General features: G+C 40.9%; 1 protein-coding gene across 8 annotated transcripts in view; it reads right to left on the reverse strand.

The window, feature by feature from the left end:
• LOC308637652 (zinc finger protein 667-like) overlaps positions 1-27,517 on the reverse strand; it is a 71,594-nt gene that overhangs the window by 31,526 nt on the left and 12,551 nt on the right. For 2 of the 8 annotated variants that reach the window (XM_081274246.1, XM_081274244.1), the window contains exons 6-8: positions 20,761-20,916; positions 7,544-7,599; positions 6,984-7,069 (exon numbers count right to left, since the gene is read on the reverse strand). In XM_081274246.1, the coding sequence (XP_081130372.1) occupies positions 6,984-7,069; positions 7,544-7,599; positions 20,761-20,916 (298 nt within the window). Of the gene's footprint in view, positions 1-619; positions 1,656-6,983; positions 7,070-7,543; positions 7,600-17,865; positions 20,917-27,517 lie in introns of those variants that run through there. The other 6 variants (XM_081274240.1, XM_081274237.1, XM_081274247.1 and 3 more) reach the window with 5 other exon arrangements.

Raw genomic sequence — 27,517 nt, forward strand, 5'->3', positions numbered from 1 at the left:
ATCAAGTGATAAGTGTGTGGTAAGTACTGAATCTCACTGGCCAGAAATACAATTTGAAGAACCATTTTGCAGTACATTGATAAAATTTTGCATGGTGCAATCAGAGGAAAGGAGAACCTGCTATGCACTGCCGTGGGGTGTAGTGTGAATTTGTACAGGTTTCTGGGAAGTAATTTGCCAGTATCAAAATTGTCAGTGGGGGGCTGGAGTCATGGCTCAGTGGTAGAGTGCTTACCTAGCATGTGAGAGACACTGGGTCTGATTCTCAGCACCACATATAAATAAAGGTCCACTGACAGCTAAAAATATATATTTTTAAAAACTGTCATTAGGAAAAGCAATAAAAATAGCACTCGACTTGGTCTTCCCTCCAAATCGCCTTTAGCCAATTGGTCAGCATAAAAACTGCCAAACAAAAGAAAAGAAGGTCAAGCAAGATTGTCAGTGTTTCTGCAAAAGGCAAAAGGGGTGAAAGAGTTCCTGACATCCAGAGGAGATAGCTGCTCCCTGGAGCGCGGGAATGTCCACTAGATTGCTAAAGGATCCCCTGAGTTCTGGCAAAGGATGCGAGTGGACAAGAGAATGCAGGCTTGTAAATCAGGGTCCCCGCTCAGCCTCACCAGCATTAAGTTGCAAGTTTAAAGTACACTATCACGCACTGTCAGTGGTGTGGAGTGAGTGCTGTCACCCCAGCTACAGCGGAGGCAGCCTTTTGAATGCTCACCGCTCGCTGCTCTGGGCTCGGGCTCGTGGACCCTAGGAAACAAATTTCAGTTTCCATCAATGCATTCACAACTGCAAGTTCTATCCAGCAGGTAAAAAGAATGGGCTGACGATATTGGTATGGATTTGATTAAAAGACTAAAAATTGCAGAATTCGTATGTATTATATACTTAAAAGCACATTTCTAGCCAGGTGCAATGGCAAACACTTGTAATTCCAACAACTTGGGAGACAGGAGGATCACAAGTTGGAGGCCAGCCTCAGCAACTTAGTGAGACCTTATCTCAAAATAATTAAAAGTAAAAAGGGGTGGGGATGTAGTTCACTACTAGGTCACCCCTGGGTTTATCTTTGGTACTGGAGAAAAAAAAAAGTAAGGGATTTATGTAAGTAAAAAATGCTTAGGAAAAGTTCTGAACAGATCTAACTGGTCAATGTTCCTTCTGGGGAAGGAACTAGGATGTTCTGCTCACAGAAATTTAGTCTTATATGTATTGTTGGAAAAAATTTTTTTCTCATAGTGATGGAAATTGAACTCAGGATGTAGTTATAAGTTTTAAACAATAAGGTGATAAAAAAAAATTACCATTAAAGAAACTGTATTTACAAATAACCTCAGCAGCTTGAGAGTGAAGAGTAGCAACCTAAGGGAAGGCCTCCTCTTTGATATGTGGGAGCCTCTCCGTGGCTTGCACCCCTCCCTGTGCACATGGAGGGCCTGTTACCCATGGCATTCAGCAACAGGAGAACATCCAGAGTCCCCTTCCATTTACACAGGGTGGCCACACCATGGAGCTCGAGAATGTGTGTAGGTGGTCAGGGGTCATCACATGTGGTGAGAGCCATCTGCATGAAAATAGCCAAAAGACAGCACTAGATCCAGAAGGTCAAGTTGTGTCGTAAGGGAGGAAAGTGAGAATTCCAGTATAATCTGAGATATGAAGAGATGTTGCATTTTTAAAATAGGAAACTATTTTTAAAAGGAATAATAATACAAAACTCCCAAGAATAAAAGAATTACTGCTGTAATAATCAAGTTGTGAAAGAAAATTAAGGAAAATCTCCAAATACATAAAGAGACAGAAAAATATGAAAATGGACATGGAAATTTAGAAGGTCCACATCTTACTATGATTTTTTAAAAATCAACAGAATTTAAGAAGAATGTATCATAAATAATTGAGAATATTTATAGGCTGAAGCAAGTCATTCATGTTCCGCTTGGAATACCTTACTGAATAGTGGACAGGATTAACTGCAAAAACAACAATAGGGGGAAAATCCAGAAATACATTTGTGAAATCACAGAATACTGAATATGAGAACATTGTGAAAGCTTTCAAAAAATGTCTTTCCTAAAAACAAAAATTTAAAAAAAACAGAATTAAGCTAGTTTTCTCTCTCAAATCAATGACAGAATACAGAAAAGCATCTGCCAAGTTATGAAGTAAAATTACTATAATCTTAGAAATACCGATCCAATAATAACTGAAAGCATGAGGCCAGGTACTGATATTTTTGGACAGGCAATTAACACAAAATATATTTTTTTATAAAAATGGTTTTAGTTGTAGATGGACACAATAGCATTATTTTGTTTTAGTTTTATATGGTGCTGGGGATTGAACCCAGTGCCTCACACATGCTAGGCATGTGCTCTACCACTGAGCCACACCCTAGCCCACAACCAAATGCTTTTTTTTTTAGGGTATTAAAAGTTTGCCTCTCTGGGCACAGTGGTGCAAGCCTTTAATCCCAGTGACTTAGGAGGCTGAGGCAGGAGGATCACAAGTTCAAAGCCAGCCTCAGCAAGGGTGAGGCACTAAGCAACTCAGTGAGACTCTGTCTCTAAATAAAATACAAAATAGGGCTGGGGATGTGGTTGAGTGCCCCTGAGTTCAATCCCTGGTACCAAAAACAAACAAACAAAGTTTGCCTCCACCAAACTGTGGAAGGATAAGGAAGAAAACAGCAGAACTAGCTTAAAAAAAAAACAGTAGCTCTCAAAGAGAAGAGTGGGGGAGGAGGAGGGTCACACTCTAACTAGCAAAGAGAGAACAATCAGACCAAATTACTGGTAGACCAAGAATTCAAGAAGTCTTATGTTGATAAATAAGAAATATAGGCTAGCTATATTTTAAGCTAAAGTATAACTCTCTTGGTGGGGTGAGTTCAGTCCCTAATTTTCATAAGACTGATAAAGAGCATGTAAAGTTGACAGATTCAGAAACAGCAAGCATAGTCAACACTGATGGAAATGTGACTCAAATACCACTTCCATTTCCATCCTGGGGGTGCAGGGGAGGTGGTCTCTCCCAGCCTAGGCTTTGGGCCTGCTCTGGGTGAACCACTAGATCCACAGCACGGGGTCAAGTGCGTGTGCAGAAAGGTCGGACTGCTGGATTGACCGTTCACAGAGACACGTGCAGCCCTGGCTGGGAGCTGGCAGGTGGCGGTGATGCTCTGCTTTGGTACCAGCCCAGAGACAGTGGAGCCAGACAACTATGGACTGCACCCACTGAACCAGCCTGTTCAGTTGCCCAGGCAGGCCTCTAACTTGGATCCTCTTGCCTGAGCTGCCCACGTTGCTGGGATTGCAGATGCCACAACCAACCCACCTGAACATCTGTGTTGTAAGGATATGCAAGACGGCAAGGCCAGGTAGAAGTCAACGGAAGGTATCAAAAGCTCCCGCAAAAGAAAAATACTGGGGTCAGACTAACAACTGGGGACATTCTGAGACTTCTGAGGCCCAGTGGACTGTACCTGATGCAGTATTCTCACAGTGGAGTGGTTCCTGAGGATCTAATGAACCAACAATGAATCGTAGATTCCAATATCAACTGGAATACATTGATGTACAAGTTGTGTGTCATTCATTCCAAAAGCTAAGAAAAACAACAGTCTCCCAGCAAATTGATTATACAAATGGCAGAAGATTCACAGAACACTTCTGAAACTAACCTTGAATATCAGACAAAAGTAACAGAAACTGGTTTCGAATCAGAAGAGAACTGTAATCTAAAATCCATTTTCTGCCCACCTACTGTATTGACTGGTGTAGTTAAAAATACCTTGAATGATAAGAGCATTGACAAGATGATTTCCAATTTAGAACCAAACGCCAGAGTCACTTGATAAAAGGCTAAATAACATTTTAAATCTAGACTAATGTTTTTTAGCTGTGGAGAAAACACCTTACTTGGTGAATTCAGTTCATTTTTCCAACTACTACTAATATTCTGAAAAGAGAAAACAGTAGAACCTGTCACTCCAGCATTTCAAACTGTAAAATCACAGACTCAAAGTGGCAGTCATTACTTGACATGGATAGTATGAATCAAAAGAATATGATGCTTTCAGAAAACAAAATGTTAGATGCATGAAAACTTCAGAGCCAACTAATGAAAATATTTGTGTAGCTTTGGAAAATTGAACAGCAGCACTGGAACAGGTCAGGCATTTGATTCAAAGTGATCTCTATACACAAATTACAAGCTATTTGATAAAAAAAAAAACTGAAAGAACTGAATGAACACATGGGGAAAACAGGAACAGGAATAAAATTGAAGCAATAGCTGACGAACCCCTTACAAAAATAGCCAGACTTCAAAGACATATGAGAACAGCAATATTACCTCAAAACTGTGTGGAACCAGATTCTTAGCCAGTAAGATTACAAATCCAGAAACCATGAGTTTGGGTAAGAAAAAAGAGTTAATTGTCTGAATGATGTGGGGACTTCTGCTGGGAGTGGTAGGACATGCCTGTGATCCCAACAGCTTGAGAGGCAGAAGAAGAGGATCACAATTTCAGAACACCAGCCTTAGCAATGTAGCCAGACTCTTTCTCAAAAAATAAGATGGGTTAGGGATGAGGCTCAGTGGTAAAGCCCCTTGTGTTCATCCCTAGTACAAAAAAAAAGGGAGAGGGAGTGATTTCTGTGAATTGTGAACCTTCTAACCCCTCAGTGAAAGCAAGTGAAAAGATCAATTTGTCACCACTTTGGGTTAAGTTTGTTTTTGAAAGAAACAATGATGATGACGACATGCTGATTTCTGTAGAAAGCCCTAATTTGGCAACTCCAATTATATAAAATCCAACAGATATTAGGAAAAATACATCAGGAAATTCTAACAATTCCAACCTAATGCCATAACTGAACTTGGGCTATAGAGAAGAAACAGCTTGATTTTCTTTCTGATTTGACAGAAGAGGTCCATTCAGGCTGGAGTTGTAGCTCAGGGGTAGAGCACCTGCCTAGCATGTGTGAGACACTGGGTTTGGATGCTGGCACCACATATAAATAAATAAATAAAAATAAAGGTCCATTAAAAACTAAAAAAAAAAAAGTTTCTATAAAAAGAGGTCTAGTAGGGAGGGGCTAAAGGGGTGAGAAAGACTGTAGGAGTTGTGTGTTTGGAATTGGGGTCCCTGATGACTTCAGGGCTGTGGCATGCTTGGTACCTGGGAAAGTTTGTGCAAAGGCATAGGATGCCCAGTTGCTATGGCAATGCCCTGCATGCTAGAGTCCTATCAGCTTCACCTTAGTCTTAGGGAATAAAGGAACCTACTTGCTAGATAGCTACAGTGTTTCACCAAGCTCCAGTGCTCCTGGAGCTGCCCACCTAACAGTAACTTCAGAGAACTACACAAAGCTCCTGACATTGCATACTGTAACTGTGAAATGTAACTGCAGAACAAGCAGCCTTACTGACACTCTGAACAATAATGTGGTTGTGGTACTAATGACCTAATGCAACATGTTGATACAAATAAAGGTCTTTCAGCCACTCTGCCACTTTCCTGCCTCTGCACCTTGTCTCTGTCTCTTCTTTATTATTATTCCTTCAAAAGGCAGTGGCATGAGACAGACATCATTACCCTTGGTACATGTATGATTGCACCAATTGTGTGACTACTTCATGCACAACCAGAGAAGTAAAAGATTCTGCTTTATTTGTGTATGATGAATCAAGGAGCTTTCTACGGTTATGTATAACCAGTTAGAACTAATGAATAAATAAATCTAAAAAAAAGTCGTCATTGCTTCCTAGAATGCATCGGCACCTCCTTTCTCCTGTATACAGTGCAGGCACCAGTAAGGATTCGGTGCTACCTCAGGAAGGGCCTTCCAATTGTTCATTCAACAAATGTCTACTGAGCAGCACTCTGAGCCAGGTACTTCTGAACCTTGGGAATGCAAGGCAAATCGGCTCAAAGATCCCTGTCTTCTTGCGGTTTACTGTCTCAGGAAGAAACGAGTCAATGAACAAACAACCAAATACATTTTACTTCTAGTAAGAAGTGCCAAGGCTGGGGTTGTAGCTTTGTAGAGTGTTTGCCTTGCATACCTGAGGCCCTGGATTCAGTCCCCATCACCACATTAAAAAAAAAAAAATAGGCAAATAAAAATAAAGATGTTGTGTCCATCTACAACTAAAAAAAAAAAAAAGATTAAAAAAAAAAAGACAGAGGAGAAGAAGTGGTGCCATGGAGAAAGTAAGTTAGAACAGGCACAGCTTGTGGGATGGTGGGAAGTGACAGGCCACTGGTCAAGGAAGGCCTCGCAAAAATGTGATGCTTCCACAGAAAGCTGGCGTAACGTCCTAAGGGGAAGTTTGCCAGGCAGTGTTTAAGGCTGGATAAAGCACCGAGTCCAGAGAAAAAGTGACTATCCAACCACAGCAAGAAAGAGGCCATGGTAGCCAGAAAGCATGAGTGAGAGAAAGAATGGTAGGGAACAAGGACCAGGATGCGGCAGGGCCTTCTACAGACCATGGTCTGTTGTGGAGAGGCATCGGAGAGATTTGTGTGCCCAAGGAACATGTTCTGATTTATGCTTGAAGAGTATGCAATGAAGAGTAGATTCCAGTAGGCCAAGGCTGATACGCAACAGGGAAAACAGGTAAGAGGCTACTGGGATACTCTAAGAAAGATGGGTTGGGGGATTAACAGTAGCAATAGTGAGAAGTGGTCAGGCCCTTGTGTATTTTAAAAGTAAAGCTCACTCACAAATATTGGACCCAATGTGGCTATAAAGAAAGGAGATGAGCCGGGTGCGGAGGCACACTCCTGTAATCCCAGCAGCTCAGGAGGCTGAGGCAGGAGGATCACAAGTTCAAAGCCAGCCTCAGCAAAAGTGAGCCACTGTCTCTAAATAAAATATGAAATAGGGCTGGGGATGTGCTCAGTGTCCCAGTGCCTCTGAGGTCAAAAAGAAAAGAGATGAGTCAAGCCTTGATATTAGTTCACTTACTGAACACCTGCGATGGACCAGCTTAAGGCTCTTGGTGTGGATGCAGCAATAACTGTCACAGCTTCTTGCCCTTGTGGAGTTCCATTCTAGCAGAAGAAACAAAAAATGAAATGCAAAATAAATAAATTAAAAAATATGAAATAAAAGGTTTATTCACTGCCACACAGAAACGCCAGCATCCACTCTGGAGTCACCTTTGAAAACTGTTTTAAGGGGCTGGGGATGTGGCTCAAGCTGTAGCGCGCTCGCCTGTCGTGCATGCGACCCGGGTTCGATCCTCAGCACCACATACAAAGATGTTGTGCCCGCCGAAAACTAAAAAGTAAAGATTAAAAACTTCTCTCTCTCTCTCACTCTCTCTCAAAAAAAAAAAAAAAAAAAAAAAAAAAAAAAAAAAAAGAAAGAAAACTGTTTTAAACTCAAAAGAAAAAAACCCAATGGCAGAACAGGAGTCAAGGATTTCAATTTCTTTGAGCACCTGCCACCCCTCCCTAAACTGGAGGGCAGAAGTGGAGACATGCTCCCCCTACGCCCCCCGGAGGCAAGAGCCCAGCACGCACCCTGCGGAAAGCTGCCATCTCTTCCTGTGCCCTGAGAACTTGGACAATAAGTTGATCTGCAAGAAAAATGGAGAAGTTAAAAGAATAACTGCTTTATCTCCCTTTTTGGCTTACAACAAGTATTTATTGTCCAGGCAAGACATTTTGGGGTGATATAGATCACTCTGGTTTTGAATGTGTGTGTTTTTTGGCACCAGGGATTGAACCCAGGGTGCTTGACCTCTGAACTACATTTCCAGCTCCCTTGCCTTTTAAAAAATTTTCATTTTGAGATCGAGTCTCGCTAAGTTGCTTAGGGCCTCAATTGCTGAAGGTGGCTTTGAAATGATGATCCTCTGTCTCAACCTCCCAAGCCACTGGGATCACAGGTGTCGCCCCCATGCCTGCTGGGTCATTCTGTGAAACAAAATCTACCCATGGGTTTTCTGAAAACCTTACCTAAAAGAAAAATCCCCAAAAGTTATGTTTTAGGGGCTAAGCTTGTGGCTCAGTGGTAAAGCATTTGCCTGGCACATGTGAGGCAGTGGATTCAATCCTTAGCACTGTTAAGCCATGAAGCAAAAAAAAAGACCACCAACTCCAATTTAAATCAAATTAAAGCAAGCCTGTAATTCCAACCGGCCAGGGCTGTCCCTCCCAAAACCCGTGGGGTAGAAGACAGTACCCCAGCTCTCTAGGAGCACAGTTTTATAGCACAGAAATTTGCAAAAGGGGGGTGTCTTGAGAACTTACAGATAACAGGATTTTGACAAGCATAATACAAAAGCAGGTAGTAGGTTATTGGTCTAAATGGTTCAGCACTTAGAGAGTAAATTTAGATACCAACATCGGAATTTATGAAGCACCACTAAAGTTCCAGAGAGGGTTGTTATCTGGTCAGGGAAAACCAGGCGTGGGTGAGTTCAAGGCACAGGCAGGCATTGCAAGCAAGTTTAGAAATCGCAGTAATTTATAGTAAAGCTGAAATTACCTTTTCATGTCTTTGTGACAAGATAGCTCCCAATCTTAAGAGGGAATTAAGCTGGGTTTATCAGCCCCACATAAAAATTTAAAAAAAAGTATTATGTCCATCTACAACTTTAAAAAAGTAACATTGTTTTTTTAAAAAAGTATGTTTTATACTGTTTCTTTTCTACAGACTTGAGTGTTGGTTCAGTGTTTCTCCAACACTGTTGCCATTTTACAGGGCCAGTTCCAACTGTGAGCACTTTGGTGTAGGGACCGTCAGTGGCTCCTAGCTCTACTGATTCCTGATTCTCCCGGAGCCTGTGCTATCCGTGTCTGTATTCTCGGACACACACTCTGGTGGGCCCACCTTGCTGCACTCTGCTGTGCACAGCCACTTGGCTACCGGAGCCACTGCTTCTCTCAGGAGCCCTGGGATACAAGTAGCCACCACTCCTTTACACACCGTCAGCATTTGTGACCTCCTGTGGTCACCTTAGCTACAGGCTAGGTTACATCTCCATCCAAATTCCATAAAAATCCTTTTTCAATTCTCTGGGCTATGAATTTGTGCCCCTCCTCTTTATTTCTTTTGGCTGTTAGTCATTTGGGGAATTAGCCTGGAGGTTTCCCCAATGTGTGTTTGTGTTTGTGTATGTGTATGTGAGAGTGTGTGTGTGTGTGTAAAATTTGTTAAACGTTGTGTGCTATGTACACAAAAACACTGTCCAACCACACAATTTCAGTTGTGAAGTTGTGCACCTTAGACTTCGGGCTTTAAATTGGGATTCCCTAAATGCTACCCTTTGCGAATCTCGAGGCTGCCATCACTACTAAGAGAAAGTTTCACCAAGGTCTCTGAGGGACAGGTCTCCTGGCACCTCCCCCTAGGACACACTGAGGAAAGTACAAGCACCCACAAAATGGAGCCCATGGATGGACTTGAGAAGTGGAATTCAGGGCCTGAGGGAGGCTGTCTTGTGGCTAGCTAATAACTACGACATTGAGAAATAGAACAATAAAAGATTGCTTAAAAAAAAAAAACACTGAATGGCAGCTGGGTGGAAAGGGAAAGCCTGACCCTGGATGAGTGTATCACCCACTACCATTCATTTCACGTGGGGTGAACATTCGTGTCTTTTGCTGTAGCAGTACTGACAAGTTTGATAAGGGTGTTGCCTTAGACCCTGTAGTAAGGGCAAGTTAAACTGCCGTGAGTTTTGAAAAGGTGCCTTACTAGGTGACCGAGGAGATGAGAGGACTGTACAGTAAAAGCTAATTCCTTGTAACTCCAAGTGCTGTCCGGGTAGTAACCTGAGGATCCGTGACAATTCCAGAATTGTGAGTCCTAAACTGACCTGCTATGCAGAATCTGCCTTTTTACAAATTCCCCAGATGATCTGCCTTAAGGTTTGAAAATCACTAGGCAAAAACAACTTCCTGCTAATCTGAAACACCCCCTTGATAAGTAACTCATCAGGAAGAACTCTCTTAATTTTTTTTTTATTGTTGGTCGTTCAAAACATTGCATAGTTCTTAATATATCATATTTCACAGTTTGATTCAAGTGGGTTATGAACTCCCGTTTTTACCCCGTATACAGATTGCTGTATCACATCAGTTACACTTCCATTGATTTACATATTGCCATTCTAGTGTCTGATGTATTCTGCTGTCTATCCTATTCTCTACTATCCCCCCTCCCCTACCCTCCCCTCCCCTCCCCATTTCTCTCTCTACCCCCTCTACTGTAAATCATTTCTTCCACTTGTATTATTCTTCTCTTACCCCTCCTTTCCTCTTATATGTAATTTTGTAAAACCCTGAGGATCACCTTCCATTTCCATGCGATTTCCCTTCTCACTCCCTTTCCCTCCCACCTCTCATCCCTGTTTAATGTTAATCTTCTTCTCAAGCTCTTCGTCCCAACCCTGTCCTTGGTTACTCCCCTTATATCAAAGCAGTCATTGGCATTTGTTTTTTAAGGATTGGCTAGCTTCACTTAGCATAATCTGCTCTAATGCCATCCATTTCCCTGCAAAATCCATGATTTTGTCATTTTTTAATGCAGAGTAATACTCCATTGTGTATAAATGCCACATTTTTTAATCCATTCATCTATTGAAGGGCATCTAGGTTGGTTCCACAATCTTGCTATCGTGAATTGTGCTGCTATGAACATCGATGTAGCAGTGTCCCTGTAGCATGCTCTTATTAGGTCTTTAGGGAATAGACCAAGAAGGGGAATAGCTGGGTCAAATGGTGGTTCCATTCCCAGCTTTCCAAGAAATCTCCATACTGCTTTCCAAATTGGCTGCACCAATTTGCAGTCCCACCAACAATGAACAAGTGTACCCTTTTCCCCGCATCCTCTCCAGCACTTGTTGTTGTTGGACTTCATAATGGCTGCCAATCTTACTGGAGTGAGATGGTATCTTAGGGTGGTTTTGATTTGCATTTCTCTGACTGCTAGCGATGGTGAGCACTTTTTCATGTACTTATTAATTGATTGTATGTCCTCCTCTGAGAAGTGTCTGTTCAGGTCCTTGGCCCATTTGTTGATTGGGTTATTTGTTATTTTATTGTCTAATTTTTTGAGTTCTTTGTATACTCTGGATATTAGGGCTCTATCTGAAGTGCGAGGAGTAAAAATTTGTTCCCAGGATGTAGGCTCCCTATTTACCTCTCTTATTGTTTCTTTTGCTGAGAAAAAACTTTTTAGTTTGAGTAAGTCCCATTTGTTGATTCTAGTTGTTAACTCTTGTGCTATGGGTGTCCTATTGAGGAATTTGGAGCCCGACCCCACAGTATGTAGATCATAACCAACTTTTTCTTCTAGACTTAAAAATAAGAACCATATGATCATCTCGATAGATGCAGATAAAGCATTTGACAAAGTACAGCATCCCTTTATGTTCAAAACTCTAGAAAAATTAGGGATAACAGGATCATACCTCAACATTGTAAAAGCAATCTATGATAAGCCACAGGCCAGCATCATTCTGAATGGAGAAAAATTGAAGGCATTCCCTCTAAGATCTGGTACAAGACAGGGATGCCCTCTCTCACCACTTCTGTTCAACATAGTCCTCGAAACACTGGCCAGAGCAATTAGACAGACGAAAGAAATTAAAGGCATAAAAATAGGAAAAGAAGAACTTAAATTATCACTATTTGCAGATGACATGATTCTATACCTAGCAGACCCAAAAGGGTCTACAAAGAAACTATTAGAGCTAATAAATGAATTCAGCAAAGTGGCAGGATATAAAATCAACACGCATAAATCAAATGCATTCCTGTATATCAGCGACAAATCCTCTGAAACGGAAATGAGGACAACTACTCCATTCACAATATCCCCCCAAAAAATAAAATACTTGGGAATCAACCTAACAAAAGAGGTGAAAGACTTATACAATGAAAACTACAGAACCCTAAAGAGAGATATAGAAGAAGACCTTAGAAGATGGAAAAATATACCCTGTTCATGGATAGGCAGAACTAACATCATCAAAATGGTGATATTACCAAAAGTTCTCTATAAGTTCAATGCAATGCCAATCAAAATCCCAATAGCATTTCTTGTAGAAATAGATAAAGCAATCATGAAACTCATATGGAATAATAAAAGACCCAGAATAGCAAAAACAATGCTAAGCAGGAAGTGTGAATCAGGTGGTATAGCGATACCAGACTTCAAACTATACTACAGAGCAATAGTAACAAAAACAGCATGGTACTGGTACCAAAACAGGCGGGTGGACCAATGGTACAGAATAGAGGACACAGTAACCAATCCACAAAACTACAACTATCTTATATTTGATAAAGGGGCTAAAAGCATGCAATGGAGGAAGGATAGCATCTTCAACAAATGGTGCTGGGAAAACTGGAAATCCATTTGCATCAAAATGAAACTGAATCCCTTTCTCTCAAAAGTTAACTCAAAATGGATCAAGGAGCTTGATATTAAATCAGAGAACTCTCTTAATTAAAATAACAAAAGTCCAGCTACTCGGGAGGTTGAAGGGGAGAGCCATTGAAGCCAGATTTACAGATAGGTAGTTAGGTAAATCGGGTCTATGTTGAATAAGATAAATAAAATGGAGGCCATTATAGAGAATGGAGTCCAGGAAACCAGAGCAGCACTTGGGGAAATTGAAATGTTAATGTCCCCAAGGCCTGGAGCCCATTCTAAGCAACTGTTAATGGAACAGCTCCCAGCAAACAGGGAAATGCTGATCAAAGCCCAGATTACTCCTCCAGCCCACCTAATCTCCCACCTTTTGGCCTTCCCACCTGCATTCTATCACAGCAAGGTAACAAGAAACAAAGGATAGGAGTATGGGAAAGCTGAAAGACCTTAGCTATAAAAATGTGAAGACCTCCCCCTTCCACAGATTCCGCCTTTTGGATCTCCTTTTCCTCCTGGGGAAGTCTTTTCTGCTGTCCTTTAATAAAACTTCTACTTTGCACTCTTCACTGCCTCGGAGTGCTTCTCTGGTGTTACACTTCAGCATTCGGGAAGCAAGGACTCGTCAGCGGTAAACAGCAGTAACACCATGAGCTGGAATCCAGCCTGAACAACTTAGTGAGACTCTGTCTCAAAATAACGTTTAAAGGAAGTCCATCCTTTCACAGATTATGTAGAATGTTAGAGACTCAAATTCACAGATAATTTCCCAAACTCAACAAAATGAAAAGAAAAAAAAAATCACTTTCGAGTGGCACCACTTCATACCGCTGGGGCCTGGGGATGTGTTCAGTGGTGGAGTGCTTACTCAGCACACAGCAGCCCTGGAGTCAATCCTAAGCACCCTGATGTAATGCAGGGCTGGGCACGGAGCTCAGGGAAGAGGTCTTGCTCTACACAGGACCTGGGTTCAATGCCCAGCACCAAAAGAGAAAAAAAGTGTGCAGAAACGATGATTTGGGACACACTAAAAGTGCATCCAGCATCTTTGGTACTTTCTGCTGTCAGATGAAAGCATCATAATGAAAAAGTCTACACAAAGAAATCGTGAACACCCTCGCTGCTCTGTCCACTGGGTGGCAATAAGAAGGCAGCGCTGAAGGAAGGCACACAGAATTGCTCTGAGGGCCCTTCTGCTTCACTCCAAATGGACACTGCTTTGGTTAGGAAAGACAAGTGGCCAACATTATTAAGGCATGGCTACCTTTGCTCCATTTGTCTTCCAAAATATTGGGTAAAGCTTTTCAAAAGCATATGTACAAGCCAGGAGTGGTGATACACACCTATAATCCCATTGGCTTAGGAGGCTGAGGCAGGAAGATTGCAAGTTTGAGGCTAGCCTCAGCAACTTAGTGAGACTGTAAGCAACTTAGCAAGATCCTGTAAAAAAAAAAAAAAAAAAATCCTGGGGATGTGCTCAGTTGTTAAGCATCCCTGATTCACCCACTGGTGCAAAACAAACAACATTGGGGGGGGGGGGGGGGATGCGAATCAGTGGTGGGGCACTGGCCTAGCTCATGTGAGGCACCACATAAAAATAAAGGTATTATGTCCATCTACATTTAAAAAGATTATTTTAAAATAAAATATGTATGTACAGGAATGTTAAATGGATTCTACTTTCCTCTCTAAATGCTTATCTAAGAACTAGCAAAGACAAGAGTTATAGGGATTGGTTTAACCTATCTAAAATGTCTTTTAAAATACCGAACAAAACATATGGAGTGTTGGTGTTCAGGACATTGTGCGTAGAAGGACAGACAGTAAAACAGGCAGGCAGCGCAATCACCATACAGGCTGCTCCAAATGTACAGGCCACCCCATGAGATTAACCATCGGTCCTCTCATGGCGGAAAGTGTAGAGCAGGTGCGACCTGAGTGAAGGCTACAGACTCAAGGACAAAGAGGGCACTACCAGTTGGGGAGTCCCAGACTGATCCGAGAGCTTCCCCACATCCAGCATGTTTAGCTTAGATGTAGACAGCAGCCATGGCACTCTTCTAACACCTATTTAGCAGACTGGCCAGTGACCTTACCTTGTAGTATATTAACTCCTAGACTAGCACACCTGGATGACAATCTACCCTTAGGTCCCCTCTCACCTGGCAAGAATTGTTTTTCTTCTCACTTAAATCCTCTTTTAACTCTTGCCTTCCATTGTCTGTGGGTTTCATTCTTTGGATTCACAAGAACCTGGAAAGAAATCACTGGTGTGGCTGGGTCTGCTGCAATGCCAAGAGGGCATCTTCCTGCCACCAAGAGCTGCGACACTGCCTCGACTCTGCTCCACTGCACTGCTTCAGAGTATGGTCCTGCTGGCTGAGGGCACCCTGCAGCAAAGACTGCCACTGCTGCAGAGGACACCCGCCAGCAACTGCAGCAGCAGAGGTTCAGAATCCAGTTTGAAATGGACATCACGCAAGGGAAGACTGAACCCTGAGAAACGGGAACACAAGACAAGTACTAGGATGTCCCCAGACAACTGCATTGCTTGCGGGCATCTCGCACTAACAGGACGGAAGTCAAAGAACAGAAAACTTCAGGAGCTGTTTCTATGAGAATGTCAATGAACCCAATGAACTTTCATTCAGACTGACCAAGAAAAAAAGGGAGAAAATAGGCTACCGATAGATGGAGCAGCAGAGGTGACATGACAAATTCTGGCCATAACAGGAATGGCAAAATATGTGTACACACACACACACACACACACACACACACACACACAATGGCCTTTCCAGAAATAAATTTCATAACAGATAAAATGGGAGAACTTTTGGAAAGAATCAAACTACTAAAGGTTACTCATGATAATCAGAACAGTTCAGACTATTAAAAGAGATGGAATTTGTAATTTATGCCTAGCATTCTTCATGTTATTATTGCTTATTTGTTACAAAAAACACACTTTGTAATAATTTTCTAGCATTTATTAAATGTTTAATGATATCTTGCAAATATTTAGTGAGCACTTAAAAAAGAATGTGTGTTTTGCATGTACTAAGTGGGATTTTTTAATAAATATCTTTTAGTTGTCTATGGATATTTATTTATGTATTTATATGCGGTACTGAGAATTAAACCCAGAGCCTCACACATGCTAGGCAAGAGCTCTACCATTGAACCCAGCCCCAAAGTGGACTACATCAGATTTTCCCAGCAGTTTGAATATAATTTGCCTTGGTGTCTGTGCTTTTGGTACTTGTTTCTTGGTGCTCTCTGAGCTTCACATTGGCATTCTGGGATCAACTTTGGAAACTTCCTAGCCTCATTTCTGGTGTTTCTCCTGCCCCATATTCCATATGCCTTCTGGAATTTCAATTATTTTGTTGGACTAAAAGATATTTCCCCACAGCTGTTGGGTGCTTTTGACACCAGCAACACTTTGTGTTTCAGTATGGAGACATATACATATATTTCTTACTTTCGGGTTTATTCATTCTTTATCAGAGTTTCAATTATATTGATGAACTTGCTGAAGACACTGTCATCTATTATTTTCATTCTTTGCATTTCCATTTGATTATCTCTCGGCTTCAATTGCCCATCTATATCTGCCCATTGTGCACTTTTTCTGCTAGAACATTTAACACATCACTCTTACTTCAATTCCATCAGTACTTCTAAGGATGGCCTCCTGTCCTGACGGGGAGGTTTATTTCCTTGCATTTTTTGTGCCCTGTACTCTGTTTTTTTCTGGAAGTCCAGTATCTTGAGTAGGGCAATAGAAAGGGGTTCTCAAAAGGCCACATCTTTCTGTTAAGCCTTCCGTGTCGGGCAAGGCTTCAGGTTGGCTATGGCTAGTTACCTGAAGTTCACCACTCGTGACTCTTAGTTTGGGGTGAGGGCTAGTTCCCAAGTGTTTACCTCAGCATGCAGGTCCTCTTCAGGTTAAGGCGTGCTCAGAGACAGTCCAGTTCTACTAGAATATTTTCAGTGAAATATTTCATTAAGTGCTTACCACTCACCTGTGGGGTACTAAGTGATGGAGTTTGCAGCATCCCCCACACTCCACTTCTCCTGCATTATTTATGCATGTATACTTTTCTCCTGGCCTCCCACCTTGTTCCTCCTTTAATACCATCACCATCTCTAGAAGCAGTCTGCCTACCTGCCTCCCCCACCGTGGAGATCATCACCCTCTGCCTGAACCTTGCACACACTTCCCTTTTCTCACACCCTGTATTCTCTGGTCATCAGCAGATGCCTGTGGGCAGGAACAATGTCTAGCCAGCTCGTACATCCCTGGATTTAGGAGTAATTGTTTCCAGGACAGCAACACACAAATGTGCAGACACGATGTCACTGAAGGATTATGGAAAGTCCATAGGCACAGCTTAAAAGCAAAATACTGGGCTGGGGTTGCAGCTCAGTGACAGAGTGCTTGCCTCACACGTGTGGGCCACTGGGTTCAATCCTCAGCACCACATAAAAATAAAATATAGGTACTGTGTCCATCTACAACCACAATAATACTTTTAAAAAACAAAAAGAAAAATACTGTCAAAATCGCCTCTTCTATACCAGGCAAGTGAATAAAACAAATTTTATCAGGATTTTAAGTTTTAGGGATTAAAGCAAACGAATATTGATTTTCTTGAGGTTGAATGTACTTCTAAAACTTATGAATATTACTAAAAAATTAAATAATGAAGGTTTTGATCCTTTAGAAAATAACTGAGTTGCTAGTAGTTGGGAGCACAGGTAGGTAAGCCTTAAGTCACACTGCCTATGTGGCGCCCTCAGAAATGCCTTCATGGGCTACAGAACTGTGAGAATAGGCCTAACAAGATCAAGTGAGGAATTCTGATGGGGTCAGCAATAAGGCAGCTACAATAAGCAGTTCTCATAACCCATCCCAAGTCGGCTTCTGAGTGAATGAACTGCCATCCCGATGCACTCTTGCAGTTTCCAAGAAGGGCAAGAAGGCCAACAGGCAGTGAGACTGAAGGGAGTGAGTGACCGGGGCAGGTCATCCTCTCGCTCCTCCCCACTCTAGGTACACCACCCTCCATCGGGAACCACTCATATGGCAGCCTGGGAGAAAGAACAAGGTGGAGAGGAGGCACACGTGTGCAGAAGCAGGAGGAGAAAAGATGCTTCCTGTTGCCTCCCCCAGGCCCTCACTCACCCATTTACTCCACGTGGAGATTTATTTTTAGTGCTTACTTTTCATATCTGAAAGGTCGAATTTAAACGGGAAACTGAGTTGGTTATGCTGCATGCATGTTCACTCCTCACAATTCTGGTTGTTGTTTTCACTTGTCAAAGTCAAAATAACCTAACTCATGTGATCCCACATTCCACAAAGTTGTATTAACAAGTATCAAGTATTCATAAAAGTAGATTTTTTTTTGCAGAAGGAAAACACAAACAGAAAAGCCTGACTATATAATTAATCACAAAACAGAACTCTGACTTTATTTCTGACATGTTTTACACACACTGGAAACAGGTAAACAGCTGAAATGAAAAGAGCTCAGTATATATACCTAGAGGCTCCCCAGTGTCTTGGTCCACTTGAGCTGACATAATAAAACACCACAGACTGGGGACTTAAACAACAGAATTAACTTCTCAGTTCCAGAGGCTGGAAATCTGAGATCAGAATGTCTACCAGGTCAGTTCCAGGGAGGGTTGTCTCCTTGGGTGCAGACATCTGCCTTCCTATGTTCTTGCATGGTGCAGAGAGTAAGCTCTCTGGTATCTCTTCTTCTAAGGGCAATGACCCATCATGAAGCCTTGCCCTCATGTAATGCTAAATACTTCTCAGATGCCCCATTTCCAAATATGACACATTGAGGGTGAGGGCTTCAGCATGTGATTTTGGGGTGACACACACATTTAATCTGCAACACATTTCACAAGTCACTTATTACACATCGGTATTACATGAAAATACCAATATATAGTCATATAAATATAAACAATTTATTTTCAAATATAAATTTTCTCCCTGCTCTGAAGTCCCTCATTTTGCCACCGCCTCATGGTTCTTCCCCATTAGCCTGTCTTGGACATATTCAATCTTCACACCATGTCTTCAAATCCATGAAGACAGTATGGTGGACACTGCTGCTGCACACCACTACAGGTGCTGTCTTTATCGCCCTAAAGACTGTCAGGTGAAAGCAGCATCCTATTTTGCCAGGAACTCCCTTTTAGGGGACAGTTTTGGTTCTGAGGAACTGACTCAAACTCATGTGAACTCAAATCAGGCTCAACGCCCCATCTACAAAACCAGACTTCACAATTCCATTGTGTGGCATGTGGCCAGTGAAGTCTCTTCAAAACTACACTAGGAAATAAAACATCAAAGAAAAATAGCCTTCATCCTCAAAAGACTTATCTTTCTCCTGAGCTTGCCTCAGTTGGTTTCAAATCCAGAGGTCAAAAGTCACCAGTGACTTTTGTTCTTTGGCTTTCAAAGTGGGATACATCATCACATCACCCCATATATACAGAATTTATATTAGAGACAGGTACAGACAGACCTCAATATACAAAGCTTAATCTGTGAGTTTTGGCTTTATGATGGTGCAGAAGCAATATGTTCTGTAGAAACTGTACTTCAGGATGGGATCTTTTCCTAGGCTAGCAGCAGGCAGTATGATGCTCTTTCATGGTGCTGGGCGGCAGTGGTGGGCACAGCTCCCTGTCAGTCGTGCAATGATGAATGATCGGTACTCTGCACTGGGCTGTGTTGCAAAGCTCTGATGTTCGGTACTTCAAGTGTGTTATTCACTCTATTTTCAACCCTGGGGAGTTTCTCAGGACACAATCCCACCCCCTAAGGAAGATCTGTACATTTCCCCCATGCCTGTGACTGCTTCTTTGATAACCTCATTCTTAGCTTTCACAGATTTAAAACATTAGGCCTTTTCTTCAGAATGAGTGTTCTGATGTCGAATCAGGGACGAGCTCCGACTATACGCCTTCCCACACTTGCTACATTCATAGGGTTTCTCCGAAGAATGACTTCTCTGATGTCGAATGAGGTCTGAGCCACTGCTAAACGCCTTCCCACACTCATTGCACTCATAGGGTTTCTCTCCAGTATGACTTCTTTCATGGAGGATGAGGGAGGTGCGCTGACTGAAGGCCTTCCCACATGTCTTGCAGGTGTACGGCTTCTCTCCAGTGTGGATTCTCTCGTGCTGGGCAAGATGTGCACTCTGGCTGAAGGCCTTCCCACACTGATCACATTCATAAGGTCTGTCTTCAGTATGAATCCTCTTGTGTCGAGTTAGGGATATTCGGTGGCTGAACGCTTTCCCACATTCCTCACACTGATAGGGCTTTTCTCCAGTATGAATCCTCTGATGTTCAATAAGGAATGACTGGCGACCAAAAACTTTACTACATTTATTGCACTTGAAAGGTTTCTCTTCAGAATGAATGTTCTGATGTATTTTAAGGTTTGCAGTTCCAGAAAACATCTTTCCACATTCCTTACACTCAAAGAGCTTCTTCTTCCGTTTATGAATTTTCTGATGTTGAATGAGGGATGAATGCCGATTACAGACCTTCTCACATTTATTGCATCTGTACAGCTTCTTTCCACTGTGAACCCTTCGATGCAGAATAAGGGTTGAAAGGCGCCTAAAGTCCTTCTCACATTTGTCACATTTATAGGGTTTACCTGAAGCGTGAATTTTATGATGAAGCAGAAGGGGTGAAACCCTACTGAAGGATTTCCCACATTTTCCACATTTAAAGGCATTCTCTAAATGGTGACTTCTCTGCATCACGCTCTGACTTAAGGCCTTCACACTTTTAGGCGGTTTCTCTCCAATATGAATTTTTTCATGTGTAACAAGGGCTGGTTTCTTTTTGAAGCCTCTCCCACATCTATTGCATTTATGTATTTTCTTTGTACTGTGAATTCTCTTATGAACTAAAAGGGATGACTTCCGACTAAAGACTTTCCTACATTTTCTGCACTGGTAGACTCTCTCCACAATTTGGATGTTGTGATGTACACTGAGAGATGGGCATGAACTCAAACCCTTCCCACAATTAGACATTTCCTTTCCATTATGAATTTTTCTATGTAGAATAAAGGCTATTTTGTTATTGAAACTTTCCCCACATTTATCACACTCATGGCTTTTCTTCCCATTGTGAACTCTCTGATGAAGAATGAGAGATGAGATCTGTCTGAAAGCTTTTCTACAATTACCACATTCATAAGGTCTCTCTCCAGTATGTGAGTTCTGATGCAGTTTAAGAGAGATGCTTTGACTAAAGGTTTTAGCACAGTAATCACATTTTAAGGCTTTCTTCCCTGAATTACCTTTCTTGGGTTTGCTTAGAAATGAACTTTTGCTGTAGCCCCTGCTCCCTGTTGGAACCTTTTGTTTTGTAGAAACTGGTTTCTGACAGCTGCTTTGCCCAGATTTGTTGCACTGATTTGGTGGTAATTTCTTCACCTCACACTTAGACCTGGAGTCTGAAAGATACCAAAAAATTGATTGGTTGTTTTCCTGTGCTTGAAAAATCAATCTTCTACAATATGCATGCAATCATTATCATTACTGATCAGAATAACTATGAAAAACAGAACAATAACTTTTTAGTGTCTTCTTGGGGTTTGAATTATCATATGAAAGATTTTAAAGAAATATTTAATATTTCAGGAGAGTTTGTGATGAGAAAGTAAATAAATCAAAGTTTTATTTAGAGGATAAATTTGTACCACATACCACATTCAACCCCATAGGTGTCACTGGACAAATAAATGTAGTTTTGTTTTATGAAATGTCTATAAAAGGCAAATCTGCAGAGACAAGACCATTAGCTGTCTGGGTCTGGAGATGTCAATCAGGATTATCTGTAACTTGGCAAAAGAGATCTTAGTAGGGTGATGAAAATGTTCTGAATCAGAATTGTGGAGATGGTTACACAATGTGGAAAATACATTTTTTAAAAAGTCACTGAATTATGTTCTTTAAAATTATTGAATCTTATATTATAAATTACACATTTGTAAAATTATAAATCCCTCAAAATGCAGAAATCAAATATTTAAAGACTGCAAACCTAGTAGCAATTAGAATTCAGTATTTAGATTTTACAAGAGTGAAAACTTTAAACTCAGAGAAGTAGGAAAAAAGGTAAAAGATTAGACTAAATAAAAATGAACCTCTTATCTGGCAAAATAGATGAAATGGAGTAGGACCCAAAAGTCCAGATAATTTTAAATGATTGTACGGCAGACTGACTATAAACCTGAAATTATAGGGAACAATAAACACAATACAGGTTCAGAGCTGTCCAATACAGCACCCACAAGGCATATGGGTCTACTGAGCTCCACAACACATGGCTGGTCTGATGTGGGACGTGCTGTGTGAAATACACTCCAGATTGTGAAGATGTAATACAAAAAAAGGGCAGTAAAATATCTCACTGTAAAAACAGTGATCATACATTGCAGTATTTTAAATACACTGGGTTAACAAAATAATTTTGCCTGTTTTTAAAGTTATTTTAATGTAGGTAGTAGAAAAACTCTGATTCAATGTGTGGCTCGTGTTGTATTCCTATAACAGTCATGTGTTAAATGGAACTTGAACTTACTGAAGAGTGTCGTTTAACTACCTCACTGTGAGAAACTCTACATCTATTGCTGTTATACTCTTTCAAGTGTGTACGCTTACCCACCTCACGGGTCTCCCGCTGGTCAGGAGGAGATGGGGGCTAAAAGCCCAGACAACAATCTCCTAAAAGTGTTCTAGAGAAGAATTCTGTGAACCTGTGGCTATTTGATATCTGTAGTAACTACCATTGTAGTTCCCATTAGGAGATGTACCTTAAAATAATCATGCAAATGGGGAATCAAGAAAGGGAGGCTAGGGAAACCTTCACAGCAAGGCCGGGGCCTCAGCCAAGTGGAACCCAGGTCTCACCCTAGAGTCTGTCCTGCCCCACACCCTGCTGTCTTCCTCTCCTTCTCTGCACATCCCTCATTCAAGACCTCACTTTTTTTGTGTGGACACAAACATCACCTCAGCTCATCTCTCTGCTGTGTATCTAGAAGTCCCTTAAACCACAGCACATACCAGAATTCACCCCAGTACATTAGGTCAATGTGAGCATATAAACCTGGGAGTGAACACGTACATGAGGAGGAGAGTGACCATGCTGTAGCCCCGTCTACCAACGCATGGCTTTCCCACCTGCTGCCATCTTGGGACACTGCAACTACCTGCACAACCCCTCCAAGGTGTTAGCCTCCACCTTGGGACAATGGACAGGGCCTGGAGGTAGCAGCCTGATGCAGCACTACACATCACAGCGCTGCTGGCCAATGCAGGAACTACCCTCTCAGCCCCATCTCTGAAAGCAATCACCTTAATCTTGGGACACCTCCACTGCCACCACCATCATCTTTAGTCAGGGAAGCTTCCTTCTTAGGACAATGGCTAGGGGCCTGGAAGGCTTGACACTGCCGCTGCCACCAACGAGGGACATGCTCGCTACAATCTAAAAACAACAGCCAGAATCTGGAAGACCATCACCAAGGTCCCTGCAAGCTTGGTTCACCAGAGGCACCCCTGCTAGCCTGCTTCTCTTGATCCTCCTTCACTCTTCTTGTGAGCTAACACCTCTCTATTCTCACCTCCCACCCGCCCCTGCTCTCTACCATCAGAAACTACAGACCCTTACGCAAACCTACTATTTCATTATAGATATTAATCAAATTCACCATTTCTGTTTATTGTGAAAAAACTATAACTGTCTAAATAGAACCTATACGGTTTAAGGATGCATATTGTTCACCTTGAGTGCTCTAAATATTGATCTCCCCCTTAAAGATGAGGTATTGGTAACCTGCAGGGACACTACAAAATTACAGAAGCATCACCAACAGACTAGATCATTTGGAAGACAGAACCTCACACAATGAAGACAAATGTATAATCTTTAAAAAGTTGACCACACAGTGAAGATGGTAAGAATCCATGAACAGAAACTCCAAAAATTATGGGATAACCTAAAATACCAAATCTAGGAATTATCAGGATAGAGGAAGGCACACAGCTTCAATCCTAGGTGCACAGGCAGCTCAGAGAGCCACAGCGTGGGTTAAGGCCCTGCATCCGTTCTACCAGTACTTGACTCAGGAAAAATGGATGAGAAAGACTACTGAACAGACACTGACCACCCATGCTGGTCAAATATTTCGACCATTTCGGTGGAGGTCACTTTGGTCTACAACTAAGACATTGGATATTTTTCTTTTTTTAAAATACACATGTATTTTTTAAAGTTATTTTTTTCTTATTCCTCCCATGTGTGAATTTGTGTGTGTGTCTATGAGCGTGTGAATTCTGCTGTCCTCTTTCAGGGACAGATAGATTACAGTTATTTGTCATGTTTTCTCTCATATTCAGCATTTTAAAAATGTAATTGTCTTTTTCTAGCTTTGTCTTATGAGGGTTCTATAGTAAGCAGTGTTACTTATTAGCACATTAGAGAAGACTTCACAAGATATAAGAGATTAGACTGAATATTTCACTTTGATTTTGTATTATTTTCATGTGTTTATTTCTCTTATATCTTATCTTTTGCTATTCACCAAATTCTAACATTCTCTCTCCCAATACAGGCTTTGATTTTCTCCACTCCCACTACATAATATCACCTGCTATGCTATTCTGAATTTTCTCTGTTCATTTTCTGAAATTGTGAAGTCTTCTCTAATGTGCTAACACATTTCCTTTCAGCCCCAGTTAACTGCATTTCTACATCATTCAGAACTAAATGGTTTATATACCCCTGCCCCCACCATCAAAGCTAAAACAATCACTGCCACTGTGGTGAAATAGCTCACACCTGCTGTTTCCTTTAAAGCTGTGGCTAGCGTTCATGGTTATTGTTTTCACTGCTGACAACTGCTGAACCCACCAATCCTGTTCGTTGGTGGCAATTAATGTTTAAGACTCATAATAGGAACTGGGTATTTAACACTGCTTACTATCTGTTGTTTCCAATAGTTGTCACTATTATTTATTTTTCTCCCATATTTTGAGGACATTAAAAGTGCACAGGCTGGAGACCCTGCTGCTAAACATTCTCTGACATTACACCAACTCAAGAAATGAAGAGACAAAAGCCCCAAACCAACAATAAAACTCAAGGAGGAACAACCAGAGAGGGAACTCAGGTCCCACCCCTTGGCATCTACTCATACATCAAAAAACAGGAAGAAGTCCCAGAACAAATAAGATAACTACACACAAAAGGACACTCACAAAAAAAAAAAAAAAAGAGGTAGAGGAATCCATTTAAATTGATGCACAAGACCAAGACCTCTGAAAACATGAGAAATCAGACAGACAAATGTCCCCCCAAAATCCAACATCCCCCAACAAAGGATCTCACTGACAGTGAGGCAGATGAAAACCCAGAGGAAGACTATTAAAAACTAATTATCAAAATGTTCAATGAACTAAAAGAAGATCTAAGGAAGAAATTACGAGAACAATTACAGGGAAATGTTTAATAGAGAAATAGAGATAGTGCAAGAAACCATGCAGACCTCTCAGAAATGAAACACAAAATCAATTAAATTATAATCTCACTTGAAGGCATCACTAACAGATGGTGTAGAAAACAGAACCTCAGCCCTTGAACATAGAACTTTAGCCACTGAGGACAGGGTATATGATCTTGAGTCCAAAAATAATAAAGAAAAAGATGAACAGAACATGACCAGAAAACTGGGACAACTTTAAGAGACTGAACCTGAGAATCACTGGGATAGAAAAGAACAAGGAGATACAAACTAGAGGCACAGAGAACATTTTCAATGAGATAGTTATAGAAAACTAATCACATATCAGAAACGAGATAGACAACCACAAACAGGAGGCTTACATGACCCCAAATAGACCCAGCCAAATGAGAAGTTTGTGGAGACATATAATCAAAATCCCTAAAATGGAAAACAGGGAAAGAATATTAAAAGCTGCAGAGAGAAATATCAGGTCACATTTAGAGGCAAATCAATAAGGTCCATTTCTGATTTCTCTGCTCATACCCTAAAATAAAGGAGGGCTTGGAATGAGCTGCTCCAAACTCTAAAAGAAAAGACCTGACAGCCAAGGTTACTATACCCAGAAAAACTCAGTTTCAATTTTAAGGGGGAAATTAAAATATTCCACAATAAGAAAAAACTAAAACAATTCGTGAATACCAAACCAGCACTACAATGAACATCCAAAGATAAACTTCACACAGAGAAACTAAAAGATAATTTCCAAAGCCCTCAAACAGAGAACAAACAATAGAATAAAAAGCCACTAAGTGAGAATCAAGAATGGCTAAAATACAGCAAAAAAAATTTTTAAATGGCAGGAAACCACAAACACATATCCATACTAACACTGAATGCTAATGGTCTCAACTCCCCAGTGAAAAGACACAGATTAATAGAATGGATTAAAATAATCCAATTATATGCTGTTTAAAAGAGACCCATATTATAGGCAAAGACACCCACCCGCTGAAGAGAAAAGGATTGTAAAAAATATTCCAGGCACATGGTCCAAGAAAACAAGCAGGAGTAGTTATTCTCATATCTGACAAAGTACATTTCAAGCAAAAATTAATCAGAAGACACAATGAAGGCCATTCCATCCTACTAAAGGAAATAATTCGACAAGATATAACCATAGTAAACATCTGTCAATGCACCCTTACATGGAAAAACTACTCATGACATTAAGTCGTACACAGACCACAACACAATCATACTGGAGGATTTCAATACCTTATCACCAATAGATAGGACATCAAAACAACAACAAATCAACAAAGATAAATCCAACCTAAACAATGCTATAAATTAAAGGGACCCAAAGGACATCTACAGAATATTCCACCCCAAAACAGCTAAATTTACCTTCTCAGCCTATAATAAAAAATTAGAGATCCCAAATAAATTAGCTGATGCTCCAAACTCAAGGCCTTAGAAAAAGAACAAACTAACCCCCCAAACCAGTAGAAGGCAGAAAATAATTATGATAAAAAATTATTGAAATCAATGAAATTAAAAATAAGAAAACAATATACAGGATAAATATTACATAGAGTTGGTTCTTTAAAAAGACAAATTTGAGATGAAAGAAGAGATATCAACACAGACCCCTCTGAAATTTAGATGATTATCAGATCCTATTCTGAAAATTTATACTCCAATACACTGGAAAATCTGCAAGACATGGACAAATTTCTAGACACATATAACCTGCCCAAATTGAACCATAAAGATATAGAAATCACACAAATCAATGAATGTGATCATCTCAGTAGATGCAGAAAAATCCTTTGATAAAATCCATGTTAAAAATGTTGGAGAAGCTACAGCTCGAAGAAACTTACCTCAACATCATAAGGGCCTTATGACAAACCCAAAGCCCACATCATACTAAATGGAAAAAAAAACTAAAACCATTTACACTAAATTCGGGAACAAAACAAGGCTGTCCACTCTCATGACTCCTATTCTATATAGTCCTCAAAATCTTAGCCAGAGCAATCAGGCAAGGAAAGGAAATCAAAGGGATGCAAACAGGAAAAGAAGTCAAACTATCTCTGTTTGCTGGTGATAAGATCCCATATGTACAAGATCCATACCCCCGCCTCCAAGAAAAAAAAAAAACACCGCAACTTGGGAATTAACCTAACCAAGGAGGTAAAAGAGCTCTACAATGAAAATGAAAATTATAGAACACTGAAGAAATAAATTGAAGACCTTAGAAGATGGAAAAACATCCCATGTTTTTGGATAGGCAGAATTAATATTGTCAAAACAGCCATATTATCAAAAGCAATATACAGATCCAATGCAATCCCCATAAAAATACCAATGACATTCCTCACAGAATTAGAAAGGAAAAATTTCTTAAATCCATTTGGGAGAATAAGAGACTCAGAATATCCAAAGTAATACTAAGCAAGAAAAGCAGAAGTAGAAAAGTAGAGGACAACATCACAGAAGAAGCAGAAGTAGAAGGCATCGTAACATGTGATCTAAATCACAC

The sequence above is a fragment of the Spermophilus citellus genome (genome assembly GCF_964194105.1).
Source record: "Spermophilus citellus genome assembly, chromosome: 18".
In the NCBI taxonomy this organism is placed as follows: domain Eukaryota; kingdom Metazoa; phylum Chordata; class Mammalia; order Rodentia; family Sciuridae; genus Spermophilus; species Spermophilus citellus.